The sequence below is a fragment of the Peromyscus leucopus genome, chromosome X (assembly GCF_004664715.2).
Source record: "Peromyscus leucopus breed LL Stock chromosome X, UCI_PerLeu_2.1, whole genome shotgun sequence".
In the NCBI taxonomy this organism is placed as follows: domain Eukaryota; kingdom Metazoa; phylum Chordata; class Mammalia; order Rodentia; family Cricetidae; genus Peromyscus; species Peromyscus leucopus.
In genome coordinates, this window is record NC_051083.1 from 60,694,926 (window position 1) to 60,713,094 (window position 18,169).

Consider the following 18,169-nt stretch of genomic DNA (forward strand, 5'->3'; position numbering starts at 1 on the left):
CCACTGCAGGTTCCACCCATTTTGAATGTAGGTCTATCCTGTTAATTCTATCCAGAAACACCCTCATAGGCAGGCTTGGGTGTGTCTCCTAGGTGATTCTAAATACTGTCAAGCTGACACTCAAGACAAGACCAACCACCCTCAGAATCCTAGTAAAGTACTCTGATCATTATAGATATTGCCTGCTGAATAATTTAATAAATAATAAACAAAGCAATTATGTAACTAATTCAATGGTAAGTACCTAAACAATTATAAAGCCTATTAAATCTCTAAGAAATATCTCATAGGCTATTTATTGGGAAAAAGAAACCCCATTAACAAAATCTATATTATATAGTATATAGTATCATATATTACTGTATAATAATAAAATTAATAATTTTAACAATGGCCTTTAAGGAAAGGTCTGCCAAGAAGCTGTCAACAAAACCCTTAAGCCTTAATTATGAGGATGTCTTAGAGGCAGAACAGCAAACAGAATTACCTTTAACTGGGTTTGGTGATGTGAGCCTATAATCCCATCTACCTGGGAGGCTAAGGCAGGAGAATTCCAATTTCAAGGCCTGCCTGGGATACAGAGTGAGTTCAAGGCCAGCCTGAAGTTAGCAAAACCCTGTATAAAAATAAAAAATAAATTTAAAAAGGGATTTGGGAACTGAGTGTAGTACACATCTTTAATCCCAGCACTTGGGAGGCAGAGGCAGGTGGATCTCTGTGAGTTTTAGACTAGCTAGGGCTACAATAGCCCTTGCCTCAAAAAATCCCAAAAAGGAGGGTTGGGGATTCACCTGTAGAGTTGCGGCTACCATCCCCAACACCCTCTGCTCAATTATCAGTGCCGTGACTTTTTAAGGATGTCACCATCAGTCAGAGCTAATAATTACATAATTCTCATTACTGATCATAGCTACTACTAAAATTTTCAGCTAGCTAATGATGCTACTTTGAAATCAACGTCTAGAACACTGAAGAAATGCTTCAAGACTTTCTATAAGCACAGAATCTTAGCATTAAGAAAGCTATGAGTCACAGAAATTTAACTTGCCATCTAATGAAGGAATCCTTTCTGTAATATATAATTCTTAGGATGGTCACATCTTTGCTCACAATCTTCTAGTGACAAAATAATTCTCTTTCCACAAAGCTGTCAGATTATAGGATTACTGTCTAATAAATGGTTACTCTTTACACTGATCTGAAATTTGTCTTCCTGTAGGTTTTACCAAATGGTCTTCATTTTGTTCTGTGGAGTTTCATTGTTCTTTAATATTTTAGTCCTTAGTTCTTAAAACATTCAGAGAAAGGCTGTCATCCCTACTATCTCAGTTTTTTCAGCATAGACATTATATTCTCCAAATATTTTTACATGGTATATTCTCTACACTAACTCAATTATTTTTAAAGTGCAATGCCTAGAAATGATCACAATACTCGAAATTTAGTTAAATTAAAATGCCTTCCTAGATATTATTAAAATAGGCTATGATACAGGCTTTCACTAGGTAGGTCAGGCTGGTTTCAAACTCCTGATCTCAAGTGATCTTTTGTTTAATTTATTTATTTATTTTACATCCTGGTGACAGCTTACCCTCCTTCCTCTCCTCCCAGTCCCTCCTCTCTCTTCCATCTGTCCCCACCCCCCAATCCATTCCCCCTCTGTTTCTGTTTAGGAAAGGGCAGGTCTCCCATGAGTATCAACAAAACATAGCATATCAAGCAGCAGTAAGACTAAGCACCTCCCTATGTATTAAGGCTGGGCAAGGCCACTCAGTAAGAGGAGTAGGGTCCGGAAAGCCAGTAAAAGAGTCAGAGACAGCTCCTGATCCCATTGTTAGGAGTCCCACAAGAGGACCATGCTACACAAGTGATCTTAATGCCTCAGACTTCTGAATAGCTGTGACTATGGGAAGGAACCAGCACTCGTGGCTGTACCAGTTACTTTTCTTATTGCTGCAATCTAATACCTGACAAAAGCAACTAAAGAAAAGAAAGGTTTGTTTTGGATTATAGTTCAAGGGGAAGTCCATCATAGCAGGAAAAGGCCTGGTGGTAGGAATGGGAGGCTTCCGGTCATATTGTATCCACAACCTGAGCTGGTGCTGCCCATATTCACAATGGGTCTTCTTACCATAGTTAACCTCACAATCTCCCACAGACATACGTAGAGCTCTAACCTAATCTAGATTAATCCTTCACAGACATGCACAGAGGCTGGTCTCCTAGGTGATTCTAGACACTGTCTAATTGATAATTAAAATGCTAAGCTGGATACAGATCTTTTCCCATGAACTACAGTCAAACCAAATGCACCTCTGTCCCCAGTCTAATACATAGGCAATTGGCAGTACTGTACATATATAGTTACTTGCTTATGAAATATTGGCTTTCGTAGGCTAAGAAATGTCAAGTGACAGTTCAAAGGCATAGAACAAATTGATGAGTTAAGGTGTAAAACTGAGCATGGTAGAACACACTTAACTCTCACCAGGAGACTTTAAGACAGGAGGATTAAGAGTTCAAGGCTAGCCTTGCCTACATATCCTATCTTAATAATAATAATAATAATAATATAAGTCCAAGGCCTGCTAGACTTTATATCAGTATTTCATTAATTGCCTTAAAGTAGTTCACAAATGATATTAACAACAAAAGCAAGATAAAAAATATGAAGAGGAAATTCATTTACATGATCAATCTCATTTGCAGTATATGGAACATTAGACAGAAAATCTAGTGGCATTTATATTTTGGGGGTAACCGGAAGCCATCTAACTGGACGTAAGGCTTCCTTGATAGGAGGGAACTCGTGCCTGTGTTGTAAAGTTAGCTATGACTGCTAAGATCATGAACCCTAGAGGAGAACTTACTACTGTCACTTTCCTAAACCCATGTAATTCCTAACCTAAGCATTCTAAATACTGATCCTTGTATCTACAGATAAGAGTAGTTCTCACCCCTTATCTCTTTGAAGCAGGTGGAAATTATTACAGAAATCCATAACTGGTCAAAATGTAGAGAACAGTAGACCATGGAGTATACAACCCCCAAAAATACATCTACAATGCAACCCCTATGCTTGAGGCTAAGGGAACATCTCAGAAGAGGGGGCAGAAAGAGTGTAAGAGCCAGAGAACTAGTGAATGACAACAAGGAAGCTACATAAATGAGATCTAAACAGGACCTGCATAATGACACCACCAGTTGACATAGTAGTGCAGAAGGGGAAAATCTCACTAGGTCCCACCCCTAATGAAAAGCTAGAGGTAATTAATGGCTGCTGAGAGAGGGAGAATCAGTCTTCTCCAGAGATGAGCTCCCTGATAGGTTATCCAATCCCAAGCAGTCAGCCCTCTAAACACATATATATGAACAACACTACATGGACTCAGCAGTGTGTGTGTGTGTGTGTGTGTGTGTGTGTGTGTGTGTGTGTGTGTGTGTGTGTGTGTGTAAAACAATAATTGAAGAAAAAGTCAATAGTTTGAGGGAGAGGAGACATAGGAAGAGTTAGAGGGGCAGAAGGAGGGGTGGAAATGGTTTAAATACAGTACTCATGTATGAAATTCTGAAAAAAAGTTAAAGAACATTTTGATTCTGGTCTTGGATCTTCAGGTAAATAATGTCTCCTCTATGAACTTCAGTTTCATCATTACAAAATAAAACATACCCTGATTTGAGCAATGCACAATATATACATATATCAAAACATAGATCCCATAAATTTTGTGTCAATTTAAATTTTTAACAGAAAGTATAAAAAAGGAGAGCCAGACATGGTGGTACACACCTTTATTCCCAGCACTCAGGAGACAGAGGCAGACCTCTGTGAGTTCAAGGCTAGACTGGTCTATATATTGAGTTTCAGGCTAAACAGGGCTACATACATACATAGTGAGATACTGCCTCAAAAAAACAAAGAAAATATATATAAATGTTTGTATATAAGAACACTTTATATTATGAAGATAGCAATACTCCTCAACATGGTCTACGGATCCAACTCTATCCCTATTGTAATTATAGCTGGTTTCTTTGTGAAAAGTGACAATTTAATCCTAAAATTCATATGGAAATGCAACAGACCCAGAATACTCAAAACAATATTGAAAAACTGGGTAACTCATACTTCTTAATTTCAAAACTTACTATACAATTACAATAATCAGGACAGTCTGGTGCTAGCACAAAGACAGATACATCCAACCAACATAGAATACAGACCAAAAATAAGCCCTCATATTTGTGATCAATTTATTTTTGACAAAGTTACCCAGATTACTTAACAAGGAAATACAGTTTCTCAACAAGTGGCATTTGAGATAGTTGGATAGCCATGTGCACAAGAATGGAGTTAGATATCTCTCTCACTTCATACCTAGAAATAAATTAAAAAAGGATCATGGGTTTAAATATAATTAACTGCAACCATCAAACTTTTAGATATGGAGAAAATGAAGCTCCCATGCACTACTGACAGAAACGTAAAATGGCATAGCCACTGTGGAAGATAATCTGGCACTTTCTCAAAAAGTTGCGAACTCTAAAACAGTTACACTTACAATGCTACCCAGCAATTCTACTTCTAGGTTTATATCCAAGAGAAATAAAAACATGTCAATATAAAACTCTGCACATGAATGGTCACAGTAGAATAATGCATAATAACCAAATATTGGAAATGACTCAAATGTCTATCAATGGATGAGTGGATAAATAAAAAGAGCATATCTGCAAAGTGAAGCATGACGCAACATGATTGAGCCTTAAACAATTATGCTAAATAAAGATGTTAATCACAAAGACCACTTCTTGTATGTCTCTACTTGCATGAAATGTCCAGAATAGGCAAATTTACAGACAGAAAGTTAACTCATGGTTCTAAAGACTGGTACCAGGAAAAATGGAGCTTGACTGCTAATGGGTAAGATGTTTCATCATGGAGAAAAAAAAATTTGGACTGTGATGAGCACTATATGATTCTATAAATATATTAAAATCACTGACACAGTATAAATAGATGCATTTTATGGTGTAGAAATTGTCAATAAAGATGTTAAAATAATAATATTATATTTTAAGGTCTCTTTCATTTCTAGAATTACTGTAGGCAAACTCATCACAGTTTATATTTTGCCAACTAAAGATGCACACCTAACCCCATAATGACAAAACAGGGAAAGTAATAAAGCAACAAATAATAAAGTACAATTTTGAAATTTTAATATTTATATAATACTAGCAGACTTTTTAAAGTATCAATGAAGAACACAGAACAATTATAAATGAGAAGGCACCTTTGAGGCCAACTATTTAAAGCACACTATAAATGTAAGAGAATCTCAAGCTGGATAGATGTCTCAATGTGTAAGAGCATTTGCTCTCCAAGCATAACACCTGAGTTCAAATCCCCAGCACATACTAGGTCACCCAGCCTAGCTCAAACAGCAAGCTTCTGGCCCAGTAAGACACCCTATTTCAAGGGACTAAGGCAAAGATGATAGAAGAAGACACTCGATGTCTTGCTCCAGCCTTTCTGCATATGCACACAAAGGCACACCCTCCCCACACACTCACATGCATGCATCATAACACATCCACATACAAATGAAAAAAAATAATTTAAAACAAGACTCTCAGAGACAGTATTCAAGTAAAAGTTATTGCCATAAATAAATAGCAGGTGTTAAATGAATTGGTTGAAAATTATGCTTAGCTATTATCTTTCTTTTCACCCTCATTCACCCTACACAGATAACAGTCACCACTGGTAATATCAACTATCATACTATAATATCCCATAGAAAGCCAAGGACACATCTTATCACTTTCACATTTACATTTACAAAATGTCCTGTTGTAAGGCCACACTGTTTATGATACCTACTGACTCAGCTTGAAAAGAAAGCACATGGAAGACACCCTTCTCCACAATGATCTTATGCATTGTCAAGTTGGCCTCAGTGTAGCAGCTCTGTATTAACTTGACATATAATTTCTCCAGACCCTGGAAAATAAGACAATACAAGTATGAGATTTACCACAGATGTTACTAATAACTGCCACAGCTGAAAATCAATGGTAACTTACAGCCATGGCAGCTTGAAAAAATTCATCAGCAATCGGAGCATTTCCAGTATCCAACCATTCTTTTCCCGTTTTCATATTCATCTAGAAAACAGAAGTTAGGAAACGATTTTAAAACTTCACACCTCTCCCAAATTGATTGAAAGATGTTAGAAAAAAAATTATCCTGTATATTGAAACACAATATACAGGAAAAAAACAGCAGTCAGCACTTAACTGGAGTTCTGTTCTCTGCTTTGAATTTCAACTTAAGAGAAGTGGTCTTAAGAAAAGTAGCAATTGCTGGGTGGCAGTGGTGCACGCCTTCAATCCCAGCACTCGGGAGGCAGAGCCAGGCAGATCTCTGTGAGTTCAAGGCCAGCCTGGTCTACAAAGCGAGATCCAGGACAGGCATCAAAACTACACAGAGAAACCCTGTCTCAAGAAACAAAAAAACAAAAACAAAAAACAAAAAAGAAGCAACAACAAAAAATTAATGTTTGTGCTGATTAGTTTTAATGTCAACTTGACACAACCTAAGATCACCTAGAAAGAGAGTCTTAATGTCAAATTATCAAGATCAGATTGGCCTATAGATATATTGTTGGGAGATTATATCCAGATATATTATCTGGATTGTTATCTGATATAGGAAGACACAGCCCATTTTGGGTACTGCCATCCCCTCGCTAGGGGATCCTGTACTTCATAAAGCAGGAGAATGCTAGATGGGAGCAAGCAAGCAAGGATATGTATATTCTCTTCATCTTGACTGTAGATATGATATGACTGCTTGAGTTCCTGCCTTGCCTTCCCTTCAACAATGGACTGTGACCTGGAATTGTAAACCAAAGAAACCCTTTCTCCTCTACATTGCTTTTTGTCTGGATATTCATCATAGCAAAAAAATGAAACTAGAACAATGCCTTGAAAACATGTCTTCTGAGAAAATATTTTTAATATTTCAGATGGTCATGTATGAAGTTCTCAAAAATTCCAGCCTAGTAGATATCGGTAGTTCCAGACCAGCACAGACTACACTGTAAGGCCTTGTCATACATACATACATACATACATACATACATACATACATACATACATAGCAAGTAGCAAGGAAATCATCCAGTCAATAAATGGACAAACAAACTGAACAGAAAATTCTCTTATATTTTGGTTGTGAGCCTAGTCTTTAACAGCTGAGTCATCTCTCCAGTCCAACAGAAAATTCTCAAAGAAATACTACTGGCCAATGAACATATGAAAACTGTTCAGCATCATTATACATCATGAAACTCAAAATCAAAATCACATTGATATTGTATCTCACCCCTGTCAGACTAACTACCATCAAGAGAACAAATAACCACAAATGCTAAGGAGATGCAGAGGGAAGTGTGGGAAGAACTACTGTACACTGCTAAAGGAAGGTGTAGATTAGTGTAATAAATGGAGGTTTCTAAAAAAACAAAAACAACTAAAACTAGAACTACCAATAGACTCAGCCATACCCCTCAAAGGCCAATACTAGAACTACCAATAGACTCAGCTATACCACTCAAAGGCCAATACTAGAACTACCAATAGACTCAGCTATACCACTCAAAGGCAAATACCCCTAGGAATCTAAGTCATCATACCACAGAAATATCTTCGGAATCTAAGTCAGCATACCACAGAAATATCTGCACATATACATTGATTGCAGCACTATTCACAACCATCAAGATAGAGAATCAGCATAGACATTCAATAGTAGATGAATATAAACAAAATGAGACATATATACATGATGGAGTTTTATTCAACTATAAAGAACAAAATCATGTAATTTGCAGAAAAATAGGTAGTACTATAAATCATCATCTTAAGGGAAATAAACCATAGCAAGACAAATATCACATGGTTTCTTTCATATTTAGAATCAATATATCGCTATCTATCTCTCTATACACACACACACACACACACACACACACACACACACACACACGCATGCACGCATGCACCCACCCACCATGACAGTATAAAGGAGATCCTTTGGGGGAGGAAGAGAAATAAAGGGAGGGCAGAAAGAGGTCAAGAGAGTATAATAGGCAGATTAATATAAGCAAAGCACAATTACATACATGTATCAAATTGATATAATGAGACCCATTACTTAGTACATATAATAATAACTGAAAATTGAATAAAAGTTCTAAAAAGAAAAAAGAAGAGTGGCCATGAATTGATTATTCTATTTAGTGATAAATAATCAGACGAATTGGGGTATCATCTTAACTGATTTTTCTGCATGTTTGATCTTTATGGTTTTAGGGCTTGGATATAGCACAGTGCTTGCCTCACATAGCTAAGAAACTAGATTCGAACACCTACAGATGTGCACTACTATGCCCAGCTCCTGTACTGTTTTTAAATAATAATAATCAAAAAGGACTTCCTATTCCAGCCATGACTGAATAGTTTAAGTCAGATCAGTCTTCCCACTGAAAATAGCATTTTATAAAAGCTGCACAAAACACAAGTGACTGCAACCTTTGAAAGAAGGGAAACACTACCAAGCTGTTTTTATTACTGTAGCACTATAGTAGAGCTTTAAGTCAGGGATTGTGATGCCTCCAGAGGTTGTTTTATTGTATAGGATTCTTTTGGATATCCTGGGTTTTTTGTTTATCCATATGAAGTTGAGTATTATTCTTTCCAGGTCTGTGAAGAATTGTGTTGGCATAAAAACCGACATGTGGACCAATGGAATCGAATTGAAGACCCTGACATTAACCCACACACCTATGAACATATAATTTCTGACAAAGAAGCCAAAAGTGTACAATGGAAAAAAGAAAGTATCTTCAACAAATGGTGCTGGCATAACTGGATATCAATATGTAGAAGGCTGCAAATAGATCCATATCTGTCACCGTGCACAAAACTTAAGTCCAAGTGGATCAAGGACCTCAACGTAAATCCAGCTACTCTGAACCTGCTAGAAGAGAAAGTAGGAAGTAGTCTTGAACACCTTGGCATAGGAGATCACTTCCTAAATATAACATCAGTAGCACAGGCACTGAGAGAAACAATCAATCAATGGGACCTCTTGAAACTGAGAAGCTTTTGTAGAGCAAAGGATACAGTCAACAAGGCAAAGCGACACCCTACAGAATGGGAAAAGATCTTCACCAACCCCACATCTGACAGAGGACTGATATCCAGAATATATAAGGAACTCAAGAAATTAGACATCAAAACGACCAACAGTCCAATTAAGAAATGGGCTATAGAACTAAACAGAGAATTCTCAACAGAGGAAACTCAAATGGCTGAAAGACATTTAAGGAATTGCTCAACATCCCTAATCATCAGGGAAATGCAAATCAAAACAACTCTGAGATACCACCTTACGCCTGTCAGAATGGCTAAGATCAAAAACACTGAGGACACTTTATGATGGAGAGGATGTGGAACTCGGGGAACTCTCCTCCACTGCTGGTGGGAATGCAAGCTTGTACAACCACTTTGGAAATCAATATGGCGCTTTCTTAGAAAATTGGGAATCAATCTCCCCCAAGATCCAGCTATACCACTCTTGGGCATATACCCAAGAAATGCTCAATCATACCACAAGAGCACTTACTCAGCTATGTTTATATCAGCATTGTTTGTAATAGCCAAAACCTGGAACCAACCTAGATGCCCTTCAACTGAAGAATGGATAAATAAATTGTGGCACATATACACAATGGAATACTACTCAGCAGAGAAAAACAATGACATCATGAGGTTTGCAGGCAAATGGATGGATCTAGAAAAAATCATTCTGAGTGAGGTAACCCAGACTCAGAAAGACAAATATGGTATGTACTCACTCATAGGAGGATACTAGATGTGGAACAAGGATTACTGGACTGCTGCTACTCACATCACCAGTGAGGCTACCTGGAAAACAGGACCCCAAAGAAGACACGGGGATCACCCAATGACGGAGAAATGGATGAGATCTACATGAACAACCTGGACATGAGTGGGAGCAATGAATGGCGAGGGTCGAGGGAAAGAGAGCAGGAGATCCCACCTGGATCAAGAACAAAGAGGGAGAACAAGGAATAGGAGACCATGGTAAATGAAGACCACATGAGAAAAGGAAGAAACAAAGTGCTGAAGAGGCCCACAGAAATCCACAAAGATACCCCCACAAAAGACTGCTGGCAATGGCCAAGAGACAGCCGGGACTGACCTTCTCTGGTGATGGGATGGCCAAACACCCTAATAGTTGTGCCAGAAACCCCATCCAAGTACTGAGGAATCTGGATGCAGATATCCACGGCTAAGCCCCGGGTGGAGCACCGGGAGTCTAATTAGCGAGAAAGAGGAGGGTTTATATGAGCGAGAATTGTTGAAACCAAGGTTGGATAAAGCACAGGGACAAATAGCCAAACGAATGGAAACACATGAACTATGAACCAAAGGCTGAGGGGCCCCCAACTGGATCAGGCCCTCTGAATAGGTGAGACAGTTGATTGGCTTGATCTGTTTGGGAGGCATCTAGGCAGTGGTACCAGGTCCTGGGCTCGCTGCATGAGATAGCTGTTTGAAACCTGGGACTTGTACAGGGACACTTGGCTCAGTCTGGGAGGAGGGGAATGGACCTGCCTAGACTGAGTCTATCAGGTTGATCTCAGTCCTCGAGGGTGGCCTTGATCTGGAGGTGGTGAATGGGGCGTGGGCTGGGGGAAGGGGAGGGGGCAGGAAGGGGAAGAACAGGGGAATCTGTGGCTGTTATGTAGAACTGAATAGTATTGTAAAATAAAATAAAATAAAATAAAATAAATAAATAAATAAATAAATAAATAAATAAATGAAAGAAAGAAGGGAAACACAAAAAGTAAACCCCCACATTCAACAGTTTTATCCCATCACATATAACAGATGTTTATTTATATACTATTAGCATATTTACCTATTTGTAGTTCACAAAGCACCTCTTATAAAACTATAATTTAGCCCTATAGCACTTACAATAAGTATTCTTATCCTCATTTTATAAATGAGAAAACTAATCTTACAAAGTAACATAGCTAATAAGTCTCACGGCTAGAATGCAAACCCAAGTCTTCACATTTCACATGTTATATATTCTTGCTGGGTATATAAGCCTATAGTCCTAGCTACTTAGGAGACAGACACAAGATGATTGCTTGAGACAAGGAGTTTGAAATTAGCCTGAGTAATAGAGTGACACTCTTGCCTCAAAAGTAAGTAAATAAGTAAGTGACACCCACCTTTAATGCCAGTACCAGAGAGGTAGAGGTAAAGGCAGAAGTATCTCTCTGAGTTCAAGGCCAGCTTGGTCTACATAACAAATTTCAATTCAGCCAGGGCTACATAGTGAGACCCTGTCTCAAAAAAAAAAATAGTGGGACCAAAGAGATGCTCAGTGGTTAAGAGCACTTGCTGCTCTTCCAGAGGACCCAGGTTTCATTCCAAGTATGCACAAAGTGATTCATAACCATCTGTAACTCCAGTTCCAGGGGACCTGATGCCCTCTTCTGGCCTCCAAGGGCACTAGTTACACAAATGGTTCAGGCAAAACACCCAAACATATAAATTCATTAAATAAATAATAAGTAGGTAAATAAATAAGCAAGCAAGCCAAGCATGATGATTCACCTCTTTAATCTCAGCACCTCAGGAGGCTGAGGCAGGAGGATCATGAGTTCCAAGTCAGCCTGAGGGCTATGGTTTGAATATGAAATAACTTCCATAGGCTCATATCTTGAGACTTAGTCTTCAGCTGGTAGAAGTACTGGAAACTTCAGTGAGTCAGACATGGCTGGAAGAAGTCAGGCACTGAGAACAGGTCCTTAAGGCCACCTTGTCTCTGATCACTTCCATTTTGAGGGGAAAATCTTTGGACATGGTCTTGATAGAACACAGGGACAAATAGCCAAACAAATGGAAACACATGAACTATGAACCAAAGGCTGAGGGGCCTCCAACTGGATCAGGCCCTCCCCTGATCCCTGACATGGTCAGCACTCCCCAGTCAGCCTGGTAGTCACTGTATAGTTTAAAATGGCCTCTTGCCGGGCGGTGGTGGCGCACGCCTTTAATCTCAGCACTCGGGAGGCAGAGCCAGGCGGATCTCTGTGAGTTAGAGGCCAGCCTGGGCTACCAAGTGAGTCCCAGGAAAGGCGCAAAGCTACAGAGAAACCCTGTCTCGAAAAAACCAAAAAAAAAAAAAAAATGGCCTCTAACTTTTCATCAATCCTCCTGCCTCAGCCCCCAAATGCTGAGATTCCAGGCATGTGCCACTCTGCCTAGCTTACTTCCTGCCTTTTCTTTGCTTTCTGGTTAACATGATGTGAGACATTCTGCTTTACCACATGCACTCTACCATGAGAGACTGATACCTCTGAAACCAGGAGCTAAAACATACCCTTCCTCCTCACTGTTGCTTATATCATAGTACTCTGTCACTGCAATTAGAAAGCCAGCTAAAAACTAGGCTACAAAATCCTGTAACCAAAAGCAACCAATCAATCCAGAACTCCTTTCACTGATGAACAGTTTAAAGTTTTCATGAGAAAACCCTGTTTCCTGCTTTTTGAGACAGGGTCTCATTATATAGCCCAGTCTGATGTGAAAAATCTCTAAAGCCCAGCTGACTTCAAACTTGAGATCCTCCTGCCTTAGCTTCCTAAGTACTGCAATTGTATGTGCTACCATACCTGGCCTAGAAAAAAAAATCTTTTAAGATCAAATACCATCATCCTCTTATGTGGAAAACGGTTACTCTATCAAGTTAGAGGTGATAAATGTATAAAAGGATTAATAAATATAGAATTGTAATTTCAGTATTTTCTTCATTGAGGCATTCTATTAACTACAGTACTTCTGAGAACAACTCTACTAGGTATACTACCAATAAAAGGCCCATGAATAACACTAAAGAGTTCTTCCAGGCTTATACTAACTTTAATTATTATCATAGAAGTAACCACTGTGTCATTTCATTTTATTTCATTTCTTCAATTAATCAGGACTTACCAAAGTCTGTCTTTGAATAGCTTCTTCTGAAGAAACTGAGATTCCATACATACATACCAGCTTACAAGCAATATGATACACTGCAAAATAGTAATTAGATATCCATTAAACACAAAGCATTCAATCTCTTTATACACACACACACACACACACACACACACACACACACACACAAAAGTAAAGCCAGTTTTATTATTTAAAAAAAGAACTTTTTTATTGTTTTTTGCACAATTTTGTTATGAGTTTTATTTAGTCTGGGTTTTGGTGTTGTTTGAGAGAGGGTCTCATATAGCCCAGGCTGGCCTCAAATTCACTAAGCAGCTGAGGCTAGCTTTGAACTCCTGAACCTCCAGCCTTCAACTCTCAAGAGATGGGATCATAGACATGGGCCACCACATACAGAATTCTTTTTTCTTTTAAAATTTTTTTCAAACAATATATTTTGATTATATTCTTTCCCTTCCGTAATTGTTCCAAGATCCTTCCCACCTCCCTACCCACCCAACTTCATGCTCTCTCTCAAACAAATGAAAATCAAAACAAATAAAAACCTATTAAGACAAAAAATACCAAAACAAAATAAAAAGTACATAAAAACATATGGAGTCCATTTTGTGTTACATCCAGCATTTTACTTTATATTCTGTTTTCCTTTTTCCAATACTGAGGCTCACACATTCACATAGTAAGTAAATATGTGGGGGGTTTGTGTGTTTTTCCAATGCCAATGTTTAAAAACTCACACAGTGAGTGTTATACCACATAGCTACACTCTTGAGCCCAAAATAAGAATTTTTAAAGTCTATTTAAATAATTGATTTTCAAAAGCAAATAACCTGAAATTTATCAAATTAATTGCTTGGTTACTAATTCCAGTCAAATATATATAATATTTATAATTCTAACATCTTAATTTCTATAGGACTTAAATCCTAATACTCACTGAGGATATCTGAATCCACATGATGCTCATGAATCATGCTAACAAAATAATTCTCAGTAGAGTTGCAACCTATAGCTATTCATCATCTGACAAATTTCTGGATATCAGGATAGTTTTACATTTTCTTCTAAAATCTGAAACTATATATTTTCTTAGATAACATAAAAGTTCTTAAAGTATAATTCATAAAATACAGGTGCCTTTATTATATAGTTCACTGTCACTGAAAATAGAAAGTCTGCATAAATGTAACTTGTTCATTATCTGTACTGGGCCTTATCATAAAACATATGTAAGTTTTTTTTAATGAGTTTATATATCACTGAACTAGTTGTCTTTTTCTTTTGAAACAGTCTCATATAGCCCAGGATAGCCTCAAACTGACTATGAAACCAAGGGTGACCTTGAACTTCTGATATCCTGAGTCCTCACCTCAGATTACAGGCATGCACAACTGTCTGATTTATGCAGTGCTGGAGATGGAACCCAGGACTTCATATATTCTTGACAAGTACTCTTCCAGCTGAACTACATACCCAGTCAATTTTATGCTATATCTCAATAATCATCCTATCCATGCTGGTACCATTTCTCGTAAACATTCTACTGTAAAAAAATCCCAGCTAAAATTATAGGATAATTGAAGTGGTCAAATTTTTATAGCGCCGGGCGGTGGTGGCGCACGCCTTTAATCCCAGCACTCGGGAGGCAGAGGCAGGCGGATCTCTGTGAGTTCGAGGCCAGCCTGGTCTCCAAAGCGAGTTCCAGGAAAGGCGCAAAGCTACACAGAGAAACCCTGTCTCGAAAAACCAAAAAATAAATAAATAAATAAAATAAAATAAATAAAAAAATTTTATTGCTTATTATGAAATCTCTTAAAGTTATTTTTCTGACAAATATTTTGGTAAATAATTTCTAATTTTATATTTACAGTGATTTGAATTTCCAGTTTTAAAATGGTTTGAAAATGTTTCCTTTTTGTTGGTTTATTAGTTCTTTAGTTATTTTCAAGAACACTGATAGTTCAATTACTCCTCCTCTTAAAGTTATCTTCAATATCATCTCCAAATTTTCTTTCCTTCTACCTTCAAACATACTCAACTCACCTCATCCCTACCACAAAAAAAGCAAATAACTTTACTGTGTTTCAAACCTGTACCCTATTTCTCCTCTTCCTTTCAGTGCCAAACTTTCTTTAAAAAATTATAATTTTTATGTACTTAAGTATTTGTCTGCATGTATGTCTGTGCACAACATATATGCCTGGTCCCCAAGAACAAGAAGAGAGTGTCAGATCTCCTGGAATTGAAGTAATAGATGGTTGAGAATGGCCATGTGGGTGCTAGGAATTGAACCTGAGTCCTCTGGAAAGGCAGAAAGTGCTCTTAAGAACTGAGCCATCTCTCCAACCCCTTCTTTTTATGAGACAAGATCTCAACTATGTAGTTCCAACTGGCCTGGAACTCACTGTGTAGACCAGGCTGGCCTCAACTCACAAAGATCTGCCTGCCTCTGCTTTTTATGTGCTAGAATTAAAGGCATGCATCCACCACACCTGGCTTTGATAAATGACCTTTTTAATTTTTATTTTATATGTTTGAATGTTTTGTCTGAATGTATGTCTGTGTACCACATGCATGCCTGGTGTTCAAGGAGGCCAACAAAGAAGGTGTCAGGTATCCTGGAACTGGAATTACAGATGGTTGTGAGCCACCACATGGGTGCTGAAAATCAAACCCAGGTACTCTGGAAGAGCAGCCAGTGCTCTTAACCACTGAGCCATCTCTCCAGCCCCCAAACTTCTTAAAATGAATAATCTATCTGCCTCTGTTTTCTTTCCATTACTAAAGAACAATGTTTCTCAACCTTACAACTTTATTAAAATTGAACTCCCAAAAAATAGCTTCCTTGAGAATCACTATTTTCTCCTTCAGAGAACTCAACTACTCTTACAGCTTCCAACTACCACCTTCATGGGAATAATTAGCAAAACTACAGGCTCAGCCTCAATGTGTGTGCCATATCTCCAGTCTACTATTACCACAGTTTATAAAAACAGTTTAAGGGTGCTATATAGTTCAGTGACAAAAGTGCTCACATAGTATGCATGAGGCCTTCAATTCCCAATATCACATGCACACAAATAAAATTTACAAGTCTATCCTCTATTTTAGGTTTTCCCATTTCTGTTCATTATTCCGTAATTCTTCCAAATTATTTAAAAAAACTGTAAAAATCTTGGTGACTTTTTTCCATCATGTAACATAATCCAAGCACACTGAATTTGTTTATATGAAGACAAAGTATCTTTTAATCAACGCAGTTTTAGAACAAATCTTTTAAATCTTCCTGCAACATAGCTAATTCTTTACTATGTCAAAGTACCACCCATGTACCTGATTAAGAGTTGATATATATATAAGCAAGATGTGGTAAGGCATACCTATAATTAACAGTACTTGGGAGGCTGAGGCAGGAGGATTGCAAGTTCAATGCCAGCATAAGATAAACAAGTCTGAGGCCAGCCTGAGCTACATAACAAGCCCCTGTCTTAAAGTAACTAAAAAATAACAAAAAATAAGACCTGATAAATTCAGTATGTTGGGAGAAGTACTTGAGCTGAAGACCCACTTCATCTACTATATTGCTGTGGGATGGTCTATATGTCAAATCTGTTGCTCTGATATTTTAAAGGTACCTGGACTTCAAAATTTGGATGTAAGGATATGTTGCTTTGGAAAAGAGGCTCTGCTTTTGTTTCCACAGAAAGCCAGAGGCTATGAATTTGTTCCAGATTAAGATACATCAGGTTTGACCAGCCAAGACCCCTGAAAGGTTTCAAATGACACTATGGCCCAGATAATCTAACATCCAGAGCGGTTTCAAGGCAACTGGCTCAGACGATACACCCTCATGGACTACTCCATGATCCTAAAATTTTCTTTGTGTCCCCATAAGATACAGCACCCCCCTCCAGCAGGAAGTAGTAAGAGAAGCTATGCCCAAATTCCCACATATACCAAGCTGGCTTTGGAGATGTGTAAAAGTTAAAACCTTCCTTTTTAAAAAAGAAAAGGGGAAGTGTTGTGGGATGGTCTGTATGTCAAATCTGTTGCTCTGATTGTTCAATAAATAAAACACTGATTGGCCAGTGGCTAGGCAGGAAGTATAGACGGGACTAACAGAGAGGAGAATTAAGGGAACAGGAATGGAAAGGGAGTCACTGCCAACCGCCGCCATGACAAGCAGCATGTGAAGATGCCGGTAAGCCACGAGCCACGTGGCAAGGTATAGATTTATGGAAATGGATTAATTTAAGTTGTAAGAACAGTTAGCAAGAAGCCTGTCACGGCCAAGTTTGTAAGCAATATAAGACTCTGTGTTTACTTGGTTGGGTCTGAGCGGCTGTGGGACTGGTGGGTGACAAAAATTTGTCCTGACTGTGGGCAAGGCAGGAAAACTCTAGCTAAACTATATCCCTCAGATTTAAGAATTTAAATATCATATTTAAGCATTTAATATCATAGACTTCACTTGTGTAGTGTTTCTCTGATAAATTCTTATTCTTCTTTCCTCAGAACTATAGGAGTTAAGGCACCTGAAAGCAATAATACAAGTACTTATCTTAAAGGGAGAGAACTAGTCTCTAAATATAATAATGGAGGGGTAAACCCATGAAAAAAATATTTTTGATTATATAAACTACTAGCTACCTTATCTGAAATTGTATAGTTTCATATTTACAGTCACAAACATAAAAACTTAGTAAAGTCTGCTTGCTGTATAGAGGAAAAAAGGAATTTGCCTTTACAAAGTCAAGCAGTTAGAGGTCCTTGCTCCAATGTGTCCTTTATCATTGGACAGTACCTTTCATGAATGCATTTACTGGCACTATCCTTGTTCAAAAACAGTAACTGTCAGCAAATTAGGCCTTAATTGTTTTAGGTAAAGCAACTAACCCTTTACCAAACACTGAAGCACCCAAAAAGATGTTTGACTTGGGTTTTCTGTTCGTTTGCTTGTTTTACTGTTCTCATTTTTTGCTTTTACAAGTAGGAATTATTTCTACAGTTTTTCTTAGTAGTTTACCACTATGTTTATTGGCATGCTGAGGGA

At 38.0% G+C, this 18,169-nt stretch overlaps 1 protein-coding gene across 1 annotated transcript in view; it reads right to left on the reverse strand.

Moving 5' to 3' along the window:
• Nucleotides 1-18,169, reverse strand: part of Tex11 (testis expressed 11) — a 387,858-nt gene that overhangs the window by 349,702 nt on the left and 19,987 nt on the right. The window contains 3 exon segments of the mRNA XM_037199204.1: nt 5,888-6,007; nt 6,091-6,171; nt 13,111-13,190. Of these exon segments, the coding sequence (XP_037055099.1) occupies nt 5,888-6,007; nt 6,091-6,171; nt 13,111-13,190 (281 nt within the window).